The sequence below is a fragment of the Boleophthalmus pectinirostris genome, unplaced genomic scaffold (assembly GCF_026225935.1).
Source record: "Boleophthalmus pectinirostris isolate CB_2022bp ecotype Guang Dong unplaced genomic scaffold, ASM2622593v1 HiC_scaffold_8, whole genome shotgun sequence".
NCBI lineage: Eukaryota > Metazoa > Chordata > Actinopteri > Gobiiformes > Gobiidae > Boleophthalmus > Boleophthalmus pectinirostris.
Genome location: NW_026571515.1, coordinates 15,719,005 through 15,741,586, shown reverse-complemented (window position 1 = coordinate 15,741,586; position 22,582 = coordinate 15,719,005). Strand labels below are relative to the sequence as shown.

The following is a 22,582-nucleotide window of genomic DNA, read 5'->3' as shown; positions in this document are numbered from 1 at the left end:
TAAAGTATAATTTTGTATTCACAGTAGACATAAAATGAAACAGTGAGAACATAAGGCTACATTTAATTGCGTCTGACCATGAAGTTGTGATAACCTAACTGAGTCTACTTTTTCAAGGATTTGATTTATATAGCACTTTTTATTTACAGTGCATTCACTCCATACTTAGTGGTGATTCTAGAATTGTAGCCACAGCTGCCCTGGGATAGACTGATGGATGTACACTACCAGTCAAAAGATTTACAGCTTCCTATTTTTTATTTTTTATTTTTTGCAATTCAAGTCGTGCAAGTGCAATGAAGAGCTTGAAATGGTACAAAGGTAAGAACTGAACAGCCAGAGGTTAAAAAAGATAATAAAGGAAAATAAAACACAAGTCCAATCTCTGCCAAAACTACCTCAGGAAAAAAGAACAAGATGGTAAACATAAAAACATGGAGTGTCCAGCACAGACTCCAGACTTAAACCCCATCGAGCTGATTTGGGATGAACTGGACAGAAGAGTGAAAGTCAAACAACCTACAAGTGCCACACATTTATGGGAACTTTTGCAAAAGACTTGGGAAGTACTTTCTGAAGAATATTTGATTTCTATTGTAGAAAGAACAAGCCACGAGTGTGTTCAGCTGTTATATCTGCCAAAGGTGGACACTTTTCATGAATCAGAAGTTTAGAATACGTTTTGGTCAACAGTAAACAGTAAAAAACTGGAAAAAGTGTGGTGTTCTAAAACTTTTGACCAGTAGTGTATGGCTGCCCCTCTGTGCCATCGGCCTCTACGACCAAAACTTTTTAGATTCTAACATGATTTTAGATTCTGACATAGTTTAGATATTTCTATACATGGGCCTTGGCTGAGATAGTGTGGCTGATGTGGACATGATAATTTCCTTCGTAGATAAAACTCACCCCTCTATCCGAGTTGGATACATGGATCCGAAGGAGGTCTGGCTCTCATACTGAGGACACATATCCACAAATTAGCTCACAAAATAAAACATTAGTGATGAATACAGTCCTCTATGGGCTCATACACACCTTGGCATAGCACCTCTCCATGTGACGCAGCGCCACCTTGGGGTTGATGGGATGACTGCACGACACACAGAAGATCTGGAGGTCTGTGTCATCCCCCTCTCCCTCTGGGACCTGCAAAACGGGACAATTAAAGGACCTGTATTACACTATTTTCTGTTCTAATGCTGTTTCCTCTTCACAAACAGACCTGGAGTTGTGTTTTGTTTCATTCACACATGTTTAACACACAAACCCTGCATATTTAGGCTAAATTGTAGGGATGTAATGATATCCAAATCTCTCTGTACGATATTTATTGCGATATTTTGGAGAGACGTATATAATTGTAGATAGGACACGTTTCTGCTTTTAAAATACCTTAACAAGATTTTGGTGTGAATTATTTCCATCATAATCCCAAGAATTCATGTCAAAAAGATATTTCTTCATTTTGTCTGTGCTCAAATGAATCATGGGATATGTAGTTCCCTATGTTTATAAGATGTTGCTTTTATAAAACAAATATACAAATATACTGTGACAGCCCACGATATTATTGTGAGACTTTTGACAATACGATATTACGATATTTTGGTTATTGTTACATCCCTGCTAAATTGACTTTTAAGAGCTTTTAATCATGTTATAGCTGTATAGCCTCCTTCTCATTTACCCTCTGGAAATTGTATTTGGAGTGATTTGTGCATGTTTGAGGAACCTTTAATCTTATTTTGAAGACGCCATATTGTCGATCATGCCCACCAACATACGTCTACTGCTCTGTACTGACTTCGTTCTACAATTTTATTTTCTCAATGAGTGATACATAGGGCTGTTCGATTATGGAAAAAATTATTATCACAAGTATTTTGGTCAATATTGAAATCATGATTATTCAAACCATTTTTTTTAGTTACACGATGCATTTATTCAGCATTTCTCTCTCTCTCAAAAAAAACCCAACCCTTTGTTATTGGTAATTTCAGTAAAACTTTCAAATTGAAAATAAAATATAGGCTACAAATATGAACCTTAGAGCAGTTTTGCGAAGTATAAAACATAAAATGAATAAAATATACTTTGAACATAAAATAACGCATAGAAAAACATAAATGTATCCAAAATAAACTATATCCAGCTGTTCTACAATCTCTATATTAAAAAAATTAAATAAATGTACTTATTTCTATTAAAAAATATCCCAAAATAACTTTCTTAAGCTAAATCATTCCAACTCGATTATATGAGTTTGGAGATCGTTTGTCAAACAAATCGCAATAGCGATCAAAATTAAATTAATTGTACAGCCCTAGTGATACGTGCAGCAGTGTAGCGAAGTAATTTTGATACATAATGCTCGCTAAAGTGATGTGCAGTTTATCCAATGAGAAAGACACACAAATAATAAATGATTACTCAAATTTATGAAACAAAACACAACTCCAGGAATGTTTTTCATGAGGCAATAACATTATAATCAGGGCTAAAAGTTCACAACACAAATGTCAATTTTGCGTATTAAAAGGCACTAATAGAAACACTAATATATGCACAGATCAGTGAAACAGCCTGGGTGCTTAGCGTGTGCGTGGGTTGAATGTTACCTCCTCGTCATGCTGGACCTGCTGTAGTTTAGCGTTGGCAATGATCCCCTCCAGTTCGTGAAAGCGTTTCTCCATAGCAGGTGAGCTTAAGCCGTGCGGCCTGCTGCTCTCGCCGGATCCGCTCCAACTGTCTGCGCCCCATCTCCTCCGCAATGCAAGGGCTCTGCTGCCACTGCTGGATCCGCTGAGGCAGGATCTCATAGATACGACTGGAAAGAGAAAAGAATAAGGAACAGATAACCCTGTCCTGTCAATCATTATTTCATCTTTGTTCTGGTTCTTCTTACAACTTTTTAAATACTAGTGGATCAATAATGTTGAAGTCTAAAGAACTGAATTTTTCATCATAACTCACTAATAAGGTTGTCAAAAGTATCAAAAATCAGATACTAATCGATACTGAAACTAGAGTCACAGGACAGAAATGAGTCATTCCTGAATAGCTTTAGAATGATCTTGAGCTGTATCAGAACAAGTATAAGAGCACATAGATACGCCCATGGACCAATATGGAACCTACCTGGACCACTGAGGGATTACACACATATAAGTGACTTATACTCCGGTGCAATGTTTATATTAAAATTTTCACACTGAAGCCACGAGAGGGTGCTCTAGGCTTGTGTGTCAGTATCTGCTACTCCTGTTGCTCCTGTACCACTGTAACTTGACTCTACTGCGCATGTCCCCTCCAAAAAAAGCCACTATATAAGTCCAAGGTATTACTAATAGTGTTGAGTGTATTTATTTATTATTTATTTTTATTTTATTATTTTTTTATTATTATTATTTTGGTTTTAATAAAATAGACACAAAAACGTAATGCCCTCCCCCACACCATCCCATACACAAAGACATAAATAAAACAGTACTGACTTAGCAGCGAGCTTCATGCCACAGTCCTCAGAGCAGTATTTGGAGTTATTGCGAGCTGGTTCCACACAGCCAGGCCCCAGACACTGCCTCAAGCCCAAAGCAGAGTCTTTAGTCCCGCCCTCTCCGCGCTCACTGTGGCGGACCCTCACACGGTGACGCTGTTTCACTTTGTGTTTACGCTCCTCCTTATGCACAGACTCCTGAGATTTCTGATGGGAGAATATCAGTAACATCATAGTTTCATTAAAAAAACAAAAACAAAAAAACAAGAATACAAAAGCAAAGAAACTGGATTTTTTTTTTTGAATCAGAGGGAAGTATGTATAAATATTTAACTTTCCAAATATTTGCTGTACCAAGTTTACATAAAGATTCCACATTATGCAGCTCTGCTCTGTTGCACAGGGCTGTGAGGAGCTCAAGAAGAGCGTGTGTTGAGACCAGAGTTTGGGAAATAAACGCCCCCATTTAAGACCAAAATAACTATTTATTCAGAAGCAGGAGAGCAGATCACCACTGTGTTACGTGAGGTCACTCTTTAGTTGACACATGTTTTTCTGCTCCACAAGGGAAATTAGGCATTAAACTGTTACATGAATGAGTCCAATAAAGTTTTCACCTCTCTGTGTTTAAGTGACATAATCTGACTTAACAGTCTGCTGAACCCAATTATCAAAGCAACAACTATAAAAACATCTATTCATTATTTTTAATTAATCATTGCATTTACATAGCGCCTTTCAAAATACCCAAAGCGCTTTACAGTTCATTGTTTATTCACTCCACACTCAGTGGTGGTAAGATACTATTGTAGCCACAGCTGCCCTGGGACAGACTGACGGACGCGAGGCTGCCACCACCACCAACACTCACACACACACCACTTTCATACTAGGCAATGTGGGTGAAGTGTCTTGCCTAAGGACACAATGACAGTTTCATCCAAGTACTAACCAGGCCTAGCCTCGCTTAGCCACTATGACCACATCTATTAGTAATTTGATGTAAAACTGCGTATTGTGCGTATTTTTTTACTTTGAAAATCTGGATGTATTTCTGTTTTCTGTTTGGAGCGTTCTGAACAGTGGAGACTGATCAGGACCTACAGTGGAAAATAAACATCTATAGACGCAGTGTGTAGAGATCGACGATGTGGAATCAGCCCATATGTCTAAGTCACATTAGTAGTTGGAGTACCAATAAATAAAGTAGTAGTAAGCAGAAGTACAACAATTGTAGTAGTAGTAGTAGTAGTAGTAGTAGTAGTAGTAGTAGTAGCAGCAATAGTCTGTACCTTCTTCTCTGGTTTCTTGTCTCGTCTCTTCACGTGTTTGACCTTCACAGCCTTCTTCACAGACTGCCCCTCCTCCTCTTCCTCACTGTGCCAAACCTACAACATCAAACAAGGCAAATAACATTAACATCAATAGAACACACAGGACCAGATGTACCATTAACTTTTAATAGGATTTTAAATGACTGTTCCTCACCAGATCTCTGTACCCAGCTGCCTTGTACTGCTCATACAGCTCCAGTTCACTCTCGCTGTAGGCTTCATCGTCGTCTTCGTCCTCTGTGTGAAGCCCGGCCCCTTTCCTCTGCAAGCTCCGCCCCCTCACAGGTGGACGGCCGACCATCTCCTCCTCGTCCTTCACTCGGAGCATCTTCTACTCAGAGAAGATGACAACATTAGATAAAAACAGCAAAAATAGCAACTACTAGTTTTGCCTTTTTATTACCACAGAAAAAAATTCTAGTAAATTTCTTATTCAGCCAGGTGGTTAATAGTTTAAAGTGGCTGTATCCATTTTTGTAAATGTATGTGAGCAAAATTTGGCTTCCCCCAGTCCAGATATATTATAAAAGAAGCTCTGAGGATCAAATTAGACCACTGTGCACTTCCTCCGTCTAACTAGGCCTGTCACAATAATCAAACCTGATATAATGGAGCTACAGAGATATACTACGATAAGCAATAATATGGAAACTACTTGATACAAAACCAATAAAACAAGATAATCCCAGTAAACCATTTTAAAATAGACAGTATCATTAAAAGACCTGAGCTGCAACAAATGAATAGAATATAGTATCATTTGTCAATAATTATCCATAAAAGTGACTTATTCAACCCTCTACATCTCAAATTTAATTGTATTACAACAAAATTACCTCAAATCTCCCCACGTTTACAAAGTAAATGAACACACAATAAATACTGAGCCCAAAAATATATTGTTGGAGCTTATATGTACTGAACAATAAATATATATAGTATTTATCGTGACAGGCCTACATCTGATATTGTCCAAGAAACAGGAAGCGTGTGGTTAGTGTGATAGTTGTTGTTTGCTTAAACTCTGCTCTGGCTTCTAAAAGCTGAAGAGACAAGCTTATAAAGTCATTGTGATGAAAACTAGGCTAGGAATGTGTTTGAAAAGTGAAGAATAACTTTGGAAACTTTTTAAACTAGAAAATAAAACAGAACAAGTTTATTTTAGTAGAAGTATCATGGTTGGCAAATTGGAAAATGCATGAATAATTATTTTAATAGAAAAAAATGTGTTTGCATCTAAAATCTGGATTTTTGTACAATTATTTTCTTTAAAACACAAGGGAAATAATAATATTGCATAACTCGGTTTAGTGGATTAATGGTTTACTGTTTTAAAAGTCCTATAATACGCAATATTGACTCTTGTGAGCTTTAAGCCATGTTATAATGTTGTTTTGTGTCATACATGAAGTTGTGTTTTGTTTCATGCACACGTTTGATAAATTTTTTATTATTTGTCTGTCTCTAAAGCTCAAAATGCTCTGTTCCACCTTGTGATGTAATGAAGCTGTAGTTTTCATGTTAACACCTACCGTTTACCTTTTGTTCAGAAAAGATTGACAATTTCAGTGCTTAAATCATCCAAATTATTCTACTGAAGACGTATGGAGTTTAAAAACACAGTGGAGCACTTCCTGTATTACCACATGACATCAAAAGGTGGAACAGAGTGTTTTCTGTTTGAGAGAAGAACTAAATATTCAGGGTTTGTGTAAATGAGAGAAAACACTACTCCAGGTATGTTTTTGACAAGGAAATAACATTATAACAAAGCTCATCAAATAGGAATATAGCCCCTTTAGGATAAAATAAGACAATTATAAACCAGGACTAAACTCAATTTCTATTACATTTACATCAGTCTCCTCACAGTCTCCACACAAAACCAGGTAAACAAAGCCAGAACTGGACCAGCAGCATTTGAATAAGGATAAAAGGCTGTTTTTAAAGCCCGCCCCTTTTCAGATACACACTCGTGATTGGCCAGGAGTTTGACTGACAACACTCACCCGTGCTCTGACTTCACACTGCCTCAGACGACACTTCTGCCTGATCCGGTTTGGACCTCCGAACTTCTTCATGTCTTTACAGAAGTCGCACTGAGAGCAGTCTTCTGTTCTGAGGCACGCATCACACTCCCCACACATACGAGCAGAGCGTTTAATCTGGGAAAGAAAAGAAGAAAATCAGGATTAGACCAGGACTAATCCAGGACTAAACCAGGCTAAAACACGGGTTAAACCGAGACTAGACAGGGATTAAACCAGGATAAAACCACGGCTAATTCAACACAAAGCACAGACGACAACAGCAAACAAGTGTTAAAACAGATGTAAACTAATACTAATCCAGGACTACAACTTGAACTAAACCAGGACTATTCTGGGTCCATATACTCTAAATAATCTTAAATCTAAAGCAAGTCTAGACAAGAGACAAACCTGGACAGGACTGGACAGGACAAAACAGAAGTAGGGCAAACTAGGCAGGATCAAACCAGTACTAAACCAGGAAGTAGGAAGTGTTTTTGTGTGGGGAGGGAGGAGCTACATTACCTGCTGAGAGCCCCTCCTCTTATCCATGTTTGAAGGTGGCTGGGGGAACTCCTCATTGTCCAGTGTCTCTTGTCCTGGCTCCTTCTCTTTTAACTTTTTAGGACGATATTTAATCTCTAATGAAGGGTCTTTCTCTGAATAAACAATAAATGTAAAAGAAAATGTAAATTAAAATTGTAAACTACTAAATGACCAGGTGGGAAAAACATATACTGTATACTGCAGGGGTCTCCAACCTTTTTCCTCTGGTGAGCTACCCTTACCAAATGAAGATAAAAGAAAGCTACTCATTTTAGTGGTTGCAAGAAATTGAGTAAATATAAGAGCCTTAGATTTATACATTTAGATGATTATAAAACATAAACCATTATCCATCTATTAGTGCACAGAGAGGCATCAAAATGACACATTTACAATGGTTATTACTGGTAAGCATAATGTATAGAATTCATAAATCCTTTGGTGAGCTACTTGTCAGAGAGTGAACAGCTACTGGTAGTTCCCGAGCTACGGGTTGGAGACCCCTGCTGTAGAGCATATATATAATGTATGTGAATTAGGAATGTAACAATGACCAAAATATTGTGATATTTCATCAAAAGTCTCTCAATAATATCATGGGCCATCACAATATATCAAATTACAAGTCTCTTTGCTTAAATTCATTGTTTTTGTGCAGCAATGGCTAAAAGAAACAGAGGGAACTACATAGACCATCACCCTCTGCTCTGTTTCAGTCCAATGAAATTATTTATTAAGCACTTTTTGATCTTAACTCTTTGGTTTATGACACAACATGTTTAAAGGAAAAAGTAGTATATTCACAATTCTGTTAGCTTCAACAAAATATCACAATAAATATCGTACCATAACGTGCATATCATGATAATATAGTACAGAGGAATTTGGATATCGTTACATCTCTAATGTGAACCTAATGAAGTTTTATTATTTGGAATAGTGAATAAATATAATATAGTCAGTGGCACATCGGACTGCATTTATAACAATAGTAATAATGCATTAGTCTTATACTGTGCTTTTGCAGACACTGAAAGTTGCTTTACAATTCGGTGCATTATTCATTCATTCATTCAGACACAGCCTATTCACCAATATTGGAGCCAGTTCCATACAAGTAATAAGAATTTATTTACAGACAAAACAGCAAAATGAAAACATCAGCTGTGAACTCACCTCGACATGAAGGACAGTACCAGACTCGTATGGGTTTAGCGGCTTTCTCTGATATACCAATACAGTCTCCATGAAACCACTCAGCACAACTGTCACACCCTCTGAACAAATTAAACACAGAAATATTTCAATACGTTTTCATAAACAAGGACTAAACCAGGACTAAACCAGATCCCGGCACTCACATCATGAAACAGTTGATGTCTGGTTTTCTGCAGAGGCAGTACACTGGAGCAGATGCAGTTTCCACGGCGACAGGCCTTTTCTGTTCAGGTGTTTTACTTCCCGGATCCTGGTCCTCATCTTCCTCCTTTGGACCATGTTCAGCTGCTGCCTCCTCAGCCTCACAAAAATCAACAAACAAAGACAAAGTTATTCCTTATATAGCCTAAAGCCTATGTATTTTCCTCACTTGTGCACTATTTTGAAGACCTTTGTAATGTATAATAATATGTTGGCATCTATAACTGACAACAATAACTGTCCCAAAGTAGTAAATAGAAAAACTGAAAAAAAAAAATTCTCTTAAAGATGTGAAGCCAAAATCACAAAAAGATGAATATTTGTATTTATATTCAATAAAAGTAAATTTATTTTTATTTTAAACTTATTTTACCTTATTTGCATACCTTTTTATCCTAATTATTAACATTTCACTATTATTATTTATCCTTTATGTCGCAAAACATCACCAAAGCAAATCTGTAGTTTCTGAGTTTGGTTCACTTTCAATATGGCAATGAACTTTTTTTCTAAATATGATGACAGCAAAATGCTTATCCTACTCATCATGTAAATAATAACTTAAATACATAATATACACCTTTCTGTATAGCTCAATGCCAAAAATAGATACTTTAATTTGTAAAACCAATCACAAAATGTTTAATGTTTAATAAGAGCGCTAAACTTTAAACTAAATACAAGAATCGCTGTTTCTACTGTTTAATTCATAATTTTATTTCACATCAGACATATTTTACTATCATTTTCAATTGGCTATACACAAGCAGACATTTTCTTTTGATTTTAAACAACGAAATTGCTTTTTTTTAGCCTAATAAAAATGAGTTTGGGTTCCAGATGTGAGGATGCGCTGTAGTTAAGAGTGAATAACTGTCTTTTTACACGTGCGTGCATTAATTACGCAAAAACAGCGCCACTTCCACTGCGAACCTTTGAGTTAAATACATTATTAGGATTAAGCAGATTAGCCACTTTCCTGCGGATTTAGCTCCGTTTGAGATTTTGTGCAAAAGGATGCTGCAGTTTCCATCAACATCTGCATCTAACAAATCCAACACTCACCATCGCGAGAAACGGTTGTATTGTTTTCTATTCCTTTACTCGTGATTCTCTGTAACTCCTGTCGTGTGAAGCTTTTGTAGATTATAACATTTGGGGAAAATCGGGAATTTTTTTGCAGAAATCGCTTTGTTTTCCGCCGCGTCTTCTTCTGCCGTGCCCAATCTGGAAACGTGGATGCGCTGGATTACACTGGGTCCAGCGCATTGAGGACATCTACTGGTCAGAATGGGTATTACACTAAAATACATCTGCGTAATCACTCAGTAGTCAACAGTAGTAGTCAACTTTTTTATGTGCTGTTGACATCTATTAGTGTGTTGTTTTTTTGTTTTGTTTTTTTGCTACTAAAAAGTCCACAAACAAAACAATACATTAAAATACACAAATTCTAGACAAACATGTGGAAAACCTCAAAACTTGGAAAGTGAAAACAAAAGTACCCTATATGGTTTTAATGTTTTAGTAGCCATATCAGCCTAAAAAGTTCCATTATATAAGGATATATATTTAAAGGGACAATATTTCTCTATTTTCTGGCCTGTTATAATGTTGTTTCCTCATCACAAACAGACCTGGAGTTGTGATTTGTTTCATTCACGCATGTTTAACACACAAATCCTGCATATTTAGGCTGCGTTCTTCTCTCAAACTGACTCTGCTCCACCTTGTGATGTCATGTGGTAATGTGGAAATGCACCGCTGTGTTTTTAAACTCCATACACCTTCACTAGAAACATTTAGATAATTTCAGCCTTGAAATTGCCGATCTCTACTAAACTAAGGTTAACATCAGATCTACAACTAATAATAAACTCACTCAAACATGTGTGAATAAACCAAAACACAATTCCAGGTCTGTTTTTGATGACATAACAACATTATAACATGTCTTAACGTTCACAGGAGTCAATTGTGTGTAATATAGGACCTTTAAAGCTATAATGGCTATACAAAACTGTATAATCCTGGCATACAATTTACTTTCTTACACTATGAAATTAGCTTTATATGAGGTAAACTGTGACTAAAAAGAAAGCATTGTCATAAAGTAACTATATGTAGTTATTAGAGTAAATATGATTTGGTTCAGAGAGAAAGCTGAAGTATTCACAATTCAGAGCGTGTCTTTGTCGAACAGATAAAAGAGCTCAGAGGAAACAGGAGGAGCTCAGACAGACCACAAACCATAACGGGACAAAAGAGACCAATATACAGTCTGCTCCAAACCAGCACGGAACAGGAATTTGATTTAACCAAGGACTTCTTCAACATTAAAAGGACAATCAGAAAAAGAGAAGAAGAAATAGACCACAAAGATCTGACTCAGGTCTGAACAGGAGATGATCTGAGTTTTAACCAGGAATAAATCTAAAACTAAAAACGAAACTGGGACTGTTAAAATAGTACCACCGGATTATGCTTCTGACAGAAAATCTAAATTATTCTAGCAACATTTTGGACAGACGCAGATGAGAGAATGAACCAAGATCTAAGATGGAACATATCAAGAAGGACGCTGAAGTTCTGAGAGAGACATTTGGACGATAACTCAAGAACAGAGGAATAAAAACTGCTATTTTTGCAGGTGAGACAATAATATTCATAATTAAATATAAATGTATGTGTATTATGAGCGGGGAAGTCAAGTTTGTAGGCCTAGTTTTTATTTGTTTGACTTTATATTCCAGGCCAGCAGAAATTTAGACTAATTTAGCTGCCTAACTTGAACCATGTATTAAAGAAATGTTTAGATTTTTGTACATAGATGGATATTTTCACTTCTTAATGCACTAAGTTGCCTATCTTTTATTTTAGTTAGCTTTAGTTAACTAAGCTTTATGATTTTGAGAACTTTAAATTCAAACAGCAAAAGATCACAGAAAGTTTGGCATTTGTAATACTGAGTTATTTATTTATTTTTTTGTTGTGGTTACTGCAAATTAGAAAAAAAAAAGTTTTATGAATTCAGTTATTATTTAAATGGTGAGATTCAGACCTCCAGAATCACCAGAGAACCATGTTTAACTATTGTTTAATAATACATAATATCACTGCATGACATCACAAAGTGGAACAGAGCAAGTTGAGCGTTTGAGATGTAAACAGATAATAATAAAGGGTTACTCAAACATGTGTGAATGGAAAAAAAGACAACTCCAGTTCTGTTTTTGAAGAGGTAACAACATCATAAAGCTACAAGAATCCATTTTGTTTAATACAGAAACCTTTATATAATAAGTAATTACCTTCTGTACATTCAAGAATGGATGAGACATCGGTTCAACAGAATAAGACAAGTGTGGACCAATCAGAATCGATCGTCGCTCAGCCAACAGCCAATGGGATCCTGCCACATCACGACACAGGTGAGAGAGAAAACTTTAAACTTTAACTTTAACTTTAAACTGTCCTCTGAGAGTGTGTGACTTTTCTGGTTGGAAAAGTTTATCTAGAATGTTGCACAGCATGGTATTAAAGGGACAGTTTGGAGTTTTCCTAGTGAGCCAGAGTGTTGGAGACGTGTGGAGAAATTTAAAAAAAAATATTCCATCCAGTCCTTGTATTTGCAGAGGTGGCTGGTGCTAGACTAGTGCATGCCAATGGCCATAGTTATCCTGCCACTAAAAACAGTCTTACCCACTCCACAAAACACCCGAAGCAAAACAATTATTACAAAAGACTGTCGATGTAAATGTCTGTGTTGATAGAATAATGTTTGAAATAAAACTAACCTTGCATCGCATGAATCGTCGCATGTTGAGGGACTATTTTTTCATAAATCAGTCCGCCGCTGTCAAGCTTTCTATCAGGAAGTACAACTCGCTGCTGCTGCTCAGACATAAATCCTTCAAATGCAAGGTTGTTTTTACTTCTAAAATGATTCTATTGACACAAACATTTACATCGACAGTCTGGCGTAATAGTTTTGCTTCGGGTGTTTTGTGAAGTGGGTAAGACTGTATTTAGTGGCAGGATAACTATGGCCATTGACATGCACTAGCCTAGCACCAGTGACCTCTGCAAATACAAGGACTGGATGGAATATTTTAAAAAAGTGTCTCCACACGTCTCCAGCACTCTGGATAACTAGTCATATGTCATACTGTGGAACATTCCAGACATCTCCATAGAAACAAGCAGGTTTAAACAAGAAGTTACATACAATAGTGCACCTTTAAATCATGAATAAAAACACATTGTATTTATTGGTGGTTCAAGTCTTTACACCGGATGCCCTTTCTTTTGAAACCTTAAACTATGACTGAGTAAGAAGAAAAACACAGATATTTATTGACATTCACTGTAATAATCTTTTCTGGTTTGACCAAATACCAGACCAGGCCGCGCCCCCTGGTCTGGATGGGTCAGAGGACTGCAACATCAGCAGCGGGTGCTCGGCGACGGACAGTTTATCGTCCAGTGACAACACTCAGCTTCTTCTTGGCTCCTCCCCCTCCTCCCAACCACAGACAGGTTAGACACTGTAATGTTAATCTATGCATTGATCTATTGATACTTTGCAGCTGATGATGAATATTCCTTGGGGGTGTGATGCTAACTGTAGGCTCTGCTCTGTCTGAGGCAATGTTAGACTTTAATTCAAGCTTTATTTTAACACAATTTGATTTAAAAAAAAAAATAATAATAATAATAACTGTCAGGCTCCTGAAAATGTGTTGTTTAGAGGTGTATTGTGTAATTTTCTGGTGGAGGGTCCATCAAATGCTTTTCTTTGTGTTAGAGATGTAACAGTAACTGAAATATCGTGATATCGTATCGTCAAAGTTCCCACAATAATATCGTGGACAGTCACAATATATCGAATTACAAACATCTTTGCTTAAATTAAGAGTTATGGTGCAGCAATAGCTAAAAAAAAAAAACAGAGGGAGCTACATAGACCATGATCCTTTGCTCCATTTAAGTTCAGACTACATGAAGAAATAACAGTGCTACGCACTTTTAAGTTTTAGATCTTTGGATTAAGTCTTGTCAAGGCATTTTAAGAGGAAAAAGTAGCATATTCACAGTTTCGTTTGCCTCCACAAAATATCACAATAAATATCCATGAGATGTATAATGTGAAAATATCGTACCGAGAGATTTGGATATTGTTACATCTCTAATCGTGATATCGATATCGTATCATGAGACTTGGATATTGTTACACCCCTACTCCATGGACATGTTGCTGCTTTGTCTGGAATGTTTCACAGTCTGGCATTAAACCTTTCTATTTTCATGGAGACCAAACCAGACCAAGTTACAGTTCAGATCTGTGAAGAGGCTAAACTTAACCCCCGCTCACAGTCAGAATGCTGGAATGGTTTTTCTAGGTATTTATGAGCTATAAAATCACCTGTAACTGAATAAATGTATCACAGAGCTGTTTAATGTCACACTGTGGAACATTCCAGACCATTTTGGAATGTAACAATACCCAAATTTCTCAGTATGATATTTTCACAGTATGCATCTCACTGTACGATATTTACTGCAATATTTTGTGGAGGCTAAACAAAACTGTGAATATGCTACTTTTTCTTTTTAAACACCTTCACAAGACTTTGGTTCTGTCATCATCCAAAGAACTAACATTCAAAAAATTATGATTATTATTATTAGCAGTTAATTCTTCATGGAGTCTACACTTAAACAGAGCAAAGCATTATGGTCTATGTCGTTTCCTGTTTTTTTTAAACTGTTGCTGTCAATAACAATGAATTTAAGCAAGCAGACTCATAATTTGATATATTGTGAAAGTCCACGATATTATTGTGAGAATTTTGACGATACAATATCACGATATTTTGGTTATTGTTACATCTCTACCATTTTGCACTGTTTTTCTTGAGTTTTCATCTTAAAACTTAATTGGCTGTTTGCTAATGTGTACAATATATCTCTGAGGTATCTTGTGAACAATCTACCAATATGTATCCATGTAGAACACCCCCAGTGTGATGATACTGCTAAGCATCAATTTATTTTTTGTAATAACTGTAACTTAACTTTTCATAACTTTTCTCTCTCAGTAGAAAACAGTTCCAGCAGTTCCCTTCAGGATCGTCATCAAAAAGTCAATCAGAGAAACACAAGCCCCGCCCCCAATATGACCGACGCCCACATCAAACAAGCGGCAGAAGGAGGTCAGACATTAAAACTTTTGTCGCCTGCTTGTTTCCATGGAGATGTTTTTGCTTTGCTCAGAATGTTCCACTGTATGGCATTAAAGTCATCTATCTTGCATTGATTTAATTATCAGTGTTTGTTGTTCAGAAAAGCATGGATTTGAACTTTGAGCTTTTGGCCTGGTGGTGTCACATACTTGTATATATGGAAATAGATAAAGTCCAATGCCATATTGTGAATGAAGACAAGTTTGTGGCGGACCCTCCACCTTTAAGTAAATGTACTGATACTGGAGCAAAGAAATACTGTAGTACTAATGAAACTAAGTGAAAGTATCACATGATAAAATCTACTTAAGTAAAAATATTAAAGTACCTGTTTAAAAATGTACTTAAAGAGTAAAAAATAAAAGTATTTCATGCAGATTCTGAGATCTAATGAAGCTTCAAATGTAGTGATTTTGATAAAGATTTGTTCAAACAGTTTAATTGATAATTTGTTCTAGTTTAAAAAAAAATAAATCTTTTTTTTGCTCAAGCTACTTGTTAAAAATAAACCCTCAGCCTTTTCAGCAGGTCTCACACAATAATAAAGAATACTTTTCTTTTTCAGTCCTGTTCAAAAATGTAGTGGACTCAAGTCAGACTGGACTTACAATTTTTAGGACTTGAGACTTGACTTGATAAAAATTTAAATGGACTAAGACTTGGGGCTCGACTTGGACTTGAACCCAGTGACCTGAGAAGACTTGATGCTTCCTCTAAAAATATATATTTTTATAGAAAATACTTTTCTCTTTACAGTTGATAAATGCGGTGCTGAATTTTACAGGAACAAACTGGAATGTGTCCCTCCCACTTCTGTTTGTTACTTTGGATGTAAATGAAGTACTGCAATATCCTGAAATGTACTACAGTAATATACAGAACAATACAGTCAAACAGAGGGAACTACATAGAACATGATCCTTCCATTTCATTGCAGACGACATGACGATGACAAAATGACTTATTTAGCCCTTTAAAATGTGAATTATTTTTGTTCTGACTGTAATAATTTGCACTAAGATCTTGTCAAGACATTTAAAAAGGAAAAAAATGCATAACTGTTATATAAATACTCATATATAAATATATCATGACTTTGAAGTACAGTTTAATTTAAAATTCATATAAAATGTGAAAATCAAAGCTATATTTTGTACTTTGGTTTAAAGACTTTAATTGTCTTGAAGCTCAAACCGGATGATTTGAACTTGACTTGGACTTATAAGCTGTGGACTCATGACTTGACTTGAACTTATCTGTATTTGACTTGGGACTTGACTCAGACTTGAGGTCAAAGACTTGAGACTCACAAAACAATGACTTGGTCCCACCTCTGTTAGAAAGTACAGATACCTGCTCTCAAATGTCATGAAGTGAAAGTAAAAAGTATCCACTTTAAAATGTACTTGAGTAAAGTACTGATACCTAAAATTTATTTAACACAATACACCCTTAAGGAAAGTACTTTATTACTTTTAATTTGTTATGTTCCACCACTTCTAACTGTTGGAAAAATTACATAAAGCAACTATAACTGATTAGAACTTTGAATAGTACTATACTTGAGTACTTTTTACACTGCTCCCTGCAGACCTGCCCTGTGAGCACATGTGGCGAGGGAGATAAGCACCTGTATGTGAAAGATAAACTGAAATATTTCCAACCGTCATCAGAATAGAAACTAGATTCATGTTCTATAGTGTCCACCTCTGTAGCCTAACCCAGGCAAAGCAATAAAATCTCCATGGAGACAAGCAGGTTCAGATATTATTATTACTATTTCTTTCACCTTGTAATAATAACAAGGATAACATTAAAAATCAAAATATGTGAGCTAGAACAGTGTTGTGTAACTTTTCTGGTGGAGGGTCCATCAAATTCCTCTTGTCTGAAATGTTTCACAGTATGGCATTAAACCTTTCTATTTTCATGATGATCAAACCAGGCCAAGTTACAGGTCAGATCTGTGGAGAGGTGACCCTACTGACAGTCAAAATGTTTGTTTTTCTAGGTATTTTTCAGCTATAAAACCACCTATAATTGAATAAATGTAAAATAGAGCTGTTTAATGCCATATTGTGGAACATTCCAATGACAAATCAAAAGAGACAAGTAAAAGCAGCAGTCGTTGTTGACTTTCTGTGTTGTTTTACAGACTGTTGTGTTCACTGTTTGCTGGCCTGTCTCTTCTGTGAGCTCTCGTCTCTGTGCTCGGCCCTGGTTCAGTGTCTGCTCTGTGGAGGGGGCGCGGCCTGTGCAGAGATGGGCGGGGCCTGCTGTTGTTCGGACGCTCTGATTGGCTGTTGCTGTCTGGATGCGGGATGCACAGATGAGTGTGGAGTCATAGAAACCTGCTGTGGATCTGCAGACTGTCTGGAGATCTGCCTCGAGTGTTGTTCTATCTGTTTCCCCACATGAACCAGAACTAAACCGGGACTGAAACCGGCCTGAACCAGTTCGGGGCCAAAGATAAACCAAGTCTAAACCAGGTCCAGGCCAGGTCTGAACCAGGAATAAAACAGGACTTAAACAGGGCTGAACCAGTTCTGGACCAAAGAAAAAACAAGTCCAAGCCAGATCTGAACCAGGACTAAAAATGGTCTAAACCAGTTCTGGACCAAAGCTAAACCAAGTTAAAATCAAGTTTAAACCAAGTCCAAGCCAGTTCTGAACCAGGACTAAAACCGGTCTGAACCAGTTCTGCACCAAAGATGAACCAAGACTGTACCAAGTCTAAACCAGGTCTGAACCAGGACTAAGCCAAGTCCAAGCCAGGTCTAAACCAAGACTAAACATGGGAACAAAGTAATTTAATAAAATGTTCACAATGTCTGACAATTAAATCTATCTCCATGGAGACAAGCTGGCGACTTTACAAGGACAAGTTACAGGTCAGATCTGTGGTGAGGTGACCCTGCTCATACAGGACGCTGGCATTTCAAGGTATTTTGAAGCAGCTGTAATGAAACAAAAGCAGAAAAACATTCTTAATGCCATACTGTGGAACATTCTTCATTGGCAAAAGAATAACACCTCCACAAAGACAGGCAGGTATAGGAGACACTTTATCAGAAAAGTTACATAGTGCAAAGATTTTCCAACTATAATGACCCAATTACCCAATAATCCCTCTGTAAGAACCACAGACTGTATAAAGAAGTGGAGTGAGTGAGTGTGACTTCACCCACAGCGTTCGGCTCCAGTCAAACGACGCTCATGATGCCAGCCATTACAGGGGCGAAATTGGAACCAAGGTCAATATTATGAACAGGATTTTTTTAACAGACAAAACAGTGAAATAAAAACACCAGCATCATGTAGAGCGGGTTAATACGAACATTTTAAGACTACATTATGAAGGCTCACAGCAGCAGGTACAGAGAGTGAGAGAGTGAGTGACAATATTATAATGTAAACAGAGGCAACAGTAGGCAGGGTCCCCAATCAACTGCCCTCAGTGCCACTAATGGCCAAGGCGTCAGAGCAATTAGATTTTCTCTCAATATGACATTAAATGAGAGTAGTTTACTTTTAAACAAAAAATAAATAAATAAAATCATCAGAATTGTAAATGACTGTCAAATCTATTTCAACTGTCAAAGCATCCCCCCCTTTCACATTAGAACGGACGAATCAGCTTGACCCTGATTTGAACATAATCATAGCATAATCATAATCATATATAATGGATGTAAACAAAAATGTAATACTAGCAAAAAAAATGAAACTACTTTCAGCTCTGGTTATCTATAGTCACGCTGGTGCCACCTAGTGCCTCCACACAATTTCATTTCTCTCCAGCGACTAGGTCAGGAATCTACAAACCGGCCAATCAGTGAAGAGCCATACATTCTGTGTTGGCAACGATTCCTGAGATTGAGGATTTAAAGCCGGAACAAAGAGAATGTTTGATGAATTTTATCAAGGGGAAAGATGTTATTGCCCTTGTTCCTACAGGATTTGGTAAAGGCTTAATATACCAGTTATCCCTGTTAGTGGTGCATTACATGCGTCACGACCAAATAGCAATGATTGGTTAAATTAAAAAAAGAACCCGTCTACCGCTGAGCGAAGGGATCCTAATGCTGCGAGGTCAGACAGTTTTCACGGAGTGAAACTGGCTAATGAATCAGCTCTGGTTATCTAGTAGGCTCCCTAACTAATAAGACAATCCACCATAATTCAAATAGAGATGTGCGTGTCTCAAGAACAATGGGGCAAAATAGATAATAAATAAATAAAATGGTGCATTATAGTGAGGGCGCCAAACTCAAGTTCACCCAGGCCCCCAAATTGTTAACTCTGCCACTGAATGTAAGTCAATAGGAGCTAGGGTCAGAAGGAACCGGAAGAGCCCTCATGCGAACTTCCTATTTGGAATCCTGCGGCTTGTGTGTCCATTTATATTTACAGTTAAGAGTTCACCTCCTGCTGTTATTAACAACATAGCATGTTTATGTAGAAAATAAAATCTGTTTACATCTATTCACAAATCAAGGTAAAAGGCACAATGGCAAAATGAACAGAACCACAGAGTTGAACCAACAACCCCCCCATGCTCCCTGTTCTTCTGTGAGAACATTCAGGCTGATGTGAGAACTCAAGGGCAGGAGGCAGTGTTCAGGAAACAATGCCTGTTGTGTTATGTACTCGGTCACAGGATATCACTGTCTGTTCCTCAGGTTTTGTATTTTTGATGTTGCCAGAGGTCGAAGATCACTGCTAGCACACTGTACTTCCTGTTTCCTGTTTGGACGCACTTCAGGCCCGTCCCATAAATCTGCAGTGAGGAGAGAGGCAGGTTCTGTCCACTCCCTCTCCCCTGCTGTGGGCGTGATTGACAGCTGAGAAATCTACAAACTGAGCAGATTTGCTGTGGCAGTGGGGCCCCCTTCCTGTTTTTCTGTCTCCTAAAGTGACTCCGCTTCTCTTTGCACACGACAATAAAAATCAATGTCAACGATTCAAGGAAAATAGGATGGGGCCCTCTGCCTTAGATGACCCCTACTGTGCCTGTACACTGTATTTATAAATGAACGCGTTCCAAATAGGAAGTGAGCGTGGGGGCACTTCCCTCTCCACTGACTCTGGCTCCAATTGACTTAACAATGAAAAACTGTCACCTGTCTCTGTAACTGCTGCAGTGAACCTTGTCTTAAAATGTTCATATTAAGTCTCTACATGATCCTGGTGTTTTATTTAGCAATTTTGTCCGTAAATAAATTTGTAATATGGAACTTGGCTCCAAATTTGCTCCTGTAACTGAGTTTCATTTGACTAGAGCCGAGCGCAAGGGGTGACGTCACACTCACTTTGTCCACTTCTTTATACATCACAAGGTGGTACAGTGTTTTCTGTTTGAGATGCAGAGTTTGTGTGTTAAACATGTGTGAAAGAAACAAAACACAACTCTGAGTAGGTTTTTGATGCATAAACAACATTATAACACATCAGAAAATATTGTATTATGGGCCCTTTAACAAGTCGTCACTGTGCTCCTCTGTCTCCCTCTGGTGGTTTCACTGACATGGAAACTTGTTGCGATCCAAAACTCTAACGCCAGAACTTCTGTGGTCTGGAATATGTTACAACAGCGCCACCTGGTGATGATATGAAGCATAAAAGTATACAGACTGACCTTGTCTCAACTGTACTTGTAAACACTTGTTTGTTAAAATTACTAAACAACTGTGATAAAAAAAATAAAATAAAAAAAAAGACGCTAAATGACTTGACATGAGCTACATTAATTTAATATTTTTATTTATAAGTGCTCCTAAGGGACAAATGAAAGTGAACCGGGACAGAAGAGTGTGATAATGGTCTTGTGCTTTTTCATACTAAAACAAGAATAATGTGTGACTATAAATAAAGCAAGCAAATCAAAGCAGTTTTCTTTCTTTTTTTTTTTTTCATTTATTAAAAAATATGTTTTTTTTGTAAAACAAACACAAGAATTGGATAATAAATGAAATACACATTTATAAAATATGACAGACAGCTGTACGAATGTTGTTCCCTTGTTTAAGAGCTTCAGCATGAAATCACTTTTAATGGTAACAGGGAAAATAATTACAAAAACTGAAAAAACAGCAAAAATAAAGGGTTGAAAATCTACAAATCATAACAGTAACTTAACGAGGGAATAGCATAGATCTGGTTTAGTTTTAGGCAAATAACTGACAACATGATTTTATTTTCTATGCGCCCCAAAAGCCGCTTACATCCCTTAAATTCACACACTTAAAGACAAATCAGTGCATCAAATAAGACATAATAAAAGGCACATTGCGTAACTTTTGTGGTGGAGGGTTCGATACCTACTTGTCTCCATGGAGATTTTATTGCTTTGCTTGAAATATTCCATGATATGACATTAAACATACACATCTAGAATTCATTATTGGTGTTTCTAAGGCTCAAAAATACAATCGTTCCTTCTGTGAATAAAAGCGACACTCCACAGATCTGATTTGTAATGTAGTGTAGGTAGGTAGACAGGTTTACTGTGGAACATTTTAGACAAAGCAATAACATTTCCATGGAGACAAGCACGTGACGGACCCTCCACTAGAAATGTTACGCAGTGCACCTTTAAGGAAACATGGATGTATATAAACAAATGGAATAAAAAGCTTGGGAAGAAGAAAATGGTTAATTGAGTTAGTAAAGAAATTAAAACATAAAAATTGTGAAAAAGATGATTTTGATTTGACTCTGGAAGTGATTAAATGGAAGAATCAGTTTTACGTAGCTGTCCCCTGTTGAAGGTTACTTAACACTGAAGTAAAAGTAAAATCATAAACATACAAAAATACAAAAATAATACAGCATGAGTCCAGCATGAAATAACTGTGGTCCTTTATGTGAAGAGATATAAAGTTTTCCCTTATGAGAAAGTATTAGTTTAGACGAGCAAACAAGAACAGCCCGAAATACACTAACGAACTATGAGACCCAACTTTTATCTTTTAGAAGTACTACTAACCAGTAGTGGTATGTAACAAAGTAAAAGTAGTATTTAAGTATATATTTTAGGTATCTATACTTTACTTAAATGTATTTTAAAGTGAGAACTATTTACTTTTACTTCACTACATCTGAGAGCAGGTATCTGTACTTTCTACTCCACTACACTTTTGAACAGGACTGAAAATTAAAAGTATTTTTCTTTATTGTTTGAGACCTGCTGAAAAGGCTTAAGGTTCATTTTGAACACATTCAAAGTTTGAGCAAACAAGAATATACAAATGAAAACAGCTAGAACTTTTGTTTTTTTCCAATTGAACAAAATTCAGAACAAATCTTTATCAAAATCAAGATATTTGAAGCCTTATACTACCTCAAATATGCTCAAACCTTTACTTTTTTAGTATTTTCTTGCTTTGCTATCTGTACTTCTACTAACTTCTGGAGATGTACTAATAAAACAGACCAGGTAAAAGGCTAACCTGGTCCTATAGTTGATTTGGTTTGGTTTTATTATTAGTCTGCATTCTTCAAGCTGTC

The 22,582-nt window shown here is 36.8% G+C and overlaps 3 protein-coding genes across 4 annotated transcripts; 1 reads left to right on the top strand and 2 right to left on the bottom strand.

The window, feature by feature from the left end:
- Positions 1 to 1,038: 1,038 nt before the first annotated feature.
- LOC110154453 (CXXC-type zinc finger protein 1-like) lies at positions 1,039 to 7,328 on the bottom strand. The gene is made up of 7 exons (XM_055166141.1): positions 7,275 to 7,328; positions 6,843 to 6,998; positions 4,988 to 5,164; positions 4,792 to 4,887; positions 3,498 to 3,706; positions 2,622 to 2,830; positions 1,039 to 1,149 (listed from the first exon to the last, which is right to left on the bottom strand). Exons 2-6 carry the CDS (start codon positions 6,978 to 6,980, stop codon positions 2,650 to 2,652), a joined length of 801 nt encoding a protein of 266 aa, XP_055022116.1. The 5' UTR covers positions 6,981 to 6,998; positions 7,275 to 7,328; the 3' UTR covers positions 1,039 to 1,149; positions 2,622 to 2,649.
- Positions 7,329 to 7,379: 51 nt separating this feature from the next.
- On the bottom strand, positions 7,380 to 10,004 carry LOC129412339 (CXXC-type zinc finger protein 1-like). The gene is made up of 4 exons (XM_055165892.1): positions 9,894 to 10,004; positions 8,771 to 8,928; positions 8,586 to 8,686; positions 7,380 to 7,522 (listed from the first exon to the last, which is right to left on the bottom strand). Exons 1-4 carry the CDS (start codon positions 9,894 to 9,896, stop codon positions 7,380 to 7,382), a joined length of 405 nt encoding a protein of 134 aa, XP_055021867.1. The 5' UTR covers positions 9,897 to 10,004.
- A 1,035-nt stretch (positions 10,005 to 11,039) lies between these two features.
- Positions 11,040 to 20,963, top strand: zgc:113363 (uncharacterized protein LOC791449 homolog). Of its 2 annotated transcripts, none has more exons than XM_055166268.1 (5): positions 11,040 to 11,478; positions 12,156 to 12,259; positions 13,230 to 13,367; positions 14,933 to 15,043; positions 17,229 to 20,963. In XM_055166268.1, exons 2-5 carry the CDS (start codon positions 12,157 to 12,159, stop codon positions 17,489 to 17,491), a joined length of 615 nt encoding a protein of 204 aa, XP_055022243.1. In that variant the 5' UTR covers positions 11,040 to 11,478; position 12,156; the 3' UTR covers positions 17,492 to 20,963. The 2 variants fall into 2 exon arrangements, with proteins under 2 accessions (XP_055022243.1, XP_020774101.1); XM_020918442.2 differs by having other exon boundaries at positions 14,930 to 15,043.
- Positions 20,964 to 22,582: the final 1,619 nt, after the last annotated feature.

Bases quoted from the DNA above. Each gene is read 5' to 3' on its own strand.
- LOC110154453 (XM_055166141.1), bottom strand. From the start codon at position 6,980: ATGTGTGGGGAGTGTGATGCGTGCCTCAGAACAGAAGACTGCTCTCAG. The intron at 5,165-6,842 runs GTGAGTGTTGTC...TTCTCTGAGTAG, and splicing joins AGTGTGAAGTCAGAGCACGG to AAGATGCTCCGAGTGAAGGA. The intron at 3,707-4,791 runs GTACAGACTATT...TTCTCCCATCAG, and splicing joins ACAAGAAACCAGAGAAGAAG to AAATCTCAGGAGTCTGTGCA.
- LOC129412339 (XM_055165892.1), bottom strand. The intron at 8,687-8,770 runs GTGAGTGCCGGG...TAATTTGTTCAG, and splicing joins GACATCAACTGTTTCATGAT to AGGGTGTGACAGTTGTGCTG. The intron at 7,523-8,585 runs GTGAGTTCACAG...TTGTTTATTCAG, and splicing joins GTACTGTCCTTCATGTCGAG to AGAAAGACCCTTCATTAGAG.
- zgc:113363 (XM_020918442.2), top strand. From the start codon at position 12,157: ATGGATGAGACATCGGTTCAACAGAATAAGACAAGTGTGGACCAATCA. The intron at 12,260-13,229 runs GTGAGAGAGAAA...ACCAAATACCAG, and splicing joins CCTGCCACATCACGACACAG to ACCAGGCCGCGCCCCCTGGT. The intron at 15,044-17,228 runs GTCAGACATTAA...GTTGTTTTACAG, and splicing joins CAAACAAGCGGCAGAAGGAG to ACTGTTGTGTTCACTGTTTG.